General features: G+C 38.4%; 1 protein-coding gene across 1 annotated transcript in view; it reads left to right on the top strand.

Annotated features, from left to right (window-relative positions):
- Positions 1 to 1,688, top strand: part of LOC106525350 (ATP-dependent 6-phosphofructokinase, muscle type) — a gene marked incomplete in the record, with an annotated part of 13,430 nt that extends 11,742 nt beyond the window's left edge. The window contains 2 exon segments of the mRNA XM_014019555.1: positions 1,023 to 1,128; positions 1,215 to 1,688. Of these exon segments, the coding sequence (XP_013875009.1) occupies positions 1,023 to 1,128; positions 1,215 to 1,356 (248 nt within the window).
- Between the last annotated feature and the right edge of the window lie 332 nt (positions 1,689 to 2,020).

The raw sequence follows: 2,020 nt of genomic DNA, 5'->3' as shown, positions 1-2,020 counted from the left end.
AATCGCGCTTGAGGCGCCGCAGCACTTCCCGACGTTGCTTGAAGCGCGTCCACCATAGACTTTGCATGTAAACCTGCTGCTCCTGACGCTGAAATCGCGTTTGGTGTGAACGCACCATAATGGCGGTCATCTACCGGTGTTCTGAAAAAGTTTGTTTCCCTGAAAAAAGTTTCCCACCAGAGGGGGCGCTCGCGAGTAGGAAGTAATCTGCTTTTCCCCCAGAAGATGGCCCAAATCTCATGTGAAGTCTCTGACTTTTGTGTTGGCGCATCCTGGTGGACCATGTGTAAAATGCCAGAGTTCATATGATGCTGCTACAAAGCTCAAAATCATAGTTTGCTGATAAAATTTGTTGTCAAAATACCTTTTAGTACATATGTTATTAAAATAAAATGAACAGTCTAATGATCATTTGACTGATATGTATAAAGACTGCAAAGGCTGAAAAATCTTGAAGTCTGAATGAAATTGGAGGTAGTTTGAGGATTAAATTTTTTAGGCTTTTTAAACTCAAAAAAGGGGGGGTCATATTATATTATACATGAGATGGTATTATAACGAATAAATACGGTAACTTTAATTATAGAAATTACTCAACAACTGGTTTGCAGAACATGCCAAAAAGACCCATGTTTAAGCTTCAACAATAATTTTCATAAAGTCAAGAATCTGTGACGTGGTGGAAAAATAATCTCTATCGGTTCCAGGATAAAAAAGGATGTGCTGCCATCTTGGGGCCAGATACCACAGTTCACCTACAGGTGTCATGTTTTAATGAGTCTGTGGTTTTGGCAACACTAGTGTGAGTTTTCACATAATTACCAGCTGGTGGTTGTAATGTTCTTGCTGATAAGAATTTAAGACAAACAGTAGACACATCATTACTCTAATTTTAATGTACTTCTACCCAGTTTTGATCCACTGTATACTACTTGGTACTCTCATGATCTACTTTGCAGACTCGTGTTCTGTTAAAATAAATAAGAATTACACAACAGGTTAAGTGTTTGCTCGTCTCTCAGGTCGTATCTTTGCAAACACGCCGGACTCTGCCTGCGTTCTGGGCCTGAAGACGAGGTCGCTCACCTTCCTGCCTCTGGTTGACTTGAAGGCAGACACAGACTTTGAGTAAGCTGCTCACCAACTACATGCAAACTATAGCAGCAGTTGTAAATATGACCAATCCCTGCCCCTCTGTTCTGTTTTTATTGCAGGCACCGGATCCCAAAGACACAGTGGTGGCTGAAAATCAGGCCCATCATGAAGATTCTGGCCAAGTACGACATCAAACTGGACACGTCCGAACGCACCGACATGGAGCATGTCGTCAACAAGAGGGTACCTGTCAGGATGTAGGCTCAGCTGGAGCGAACAAAGGAGGTGCCTTCTTCTGTTTCCTGTCCAGTGTCCAAGTGCCTTTTAATAAAAAAAGTTGCTGACTCTTTCCTGTCAGTGAACGTGACCTTTGTCAAAAAAAAAAATTTCCCCATCTGTATTGGATCTGTGTTTTTAAAAAGTTGAAATTAAACTAAAGATGTTTGCAAAAATGCTGAATTGTAGCTGGTTATGAAGCAGAMTGTGACTCATATTTTTTGGAAAATTAAAAAAGCTGAAATAAAGTGTTTCTGATTTGAGAGTTACATTATGCTCATGAATATACGTCTGATAAATAAAGGACTATAAATGTGCTTAAACTGTCACTTCAAACTTGTGGTGGAACGTAGAAGTTAATTAGATGAATTGGGTAAATGAAACACTTTATTTTTCTAGCTACCTTTTCTGTTCAAGGAAACAACTTACAAATTTGGTGGGAATACTTGACAAACGACAATTAAAAAATGTAATGACAACCAGAACTTTTAATTACAGATGGCATATAAATATATTTTGTATTTTATTGTAGTAGCTCTGATGTAAGGCATGCACATTTAAAATAAGTCCTTTGTTCTCTTACCTCTTTATTAAAAGATTTTTAAAAGGTATTAAAAAACATGAACAAAATTGTGCTAAAACATATATC

The sequence above is a fragment of the Austrofundulus limnaeus genome, unplaced genomic scaffold (genome assembly GCF_001266775.1).
Source record: "Austrofundulus limnaeus strain Quisiro unplaced genomic scaffold, Austrofundulus_limnaeus-1.0 Scaffold3, whole genome shotgun sequence".
NCBI classification, from domain to species: Eukaryota; Metazoa; Chordata; class Actinopteri; order Cyprinodontiformes; family Rivulidae; genus Austrofundulus; species Austrofundulus limnaeus.
Note: the sequence above shows the minus strand (reverse complement) of the source record. Positions and strands in the feature narration are given on the sequence as shown.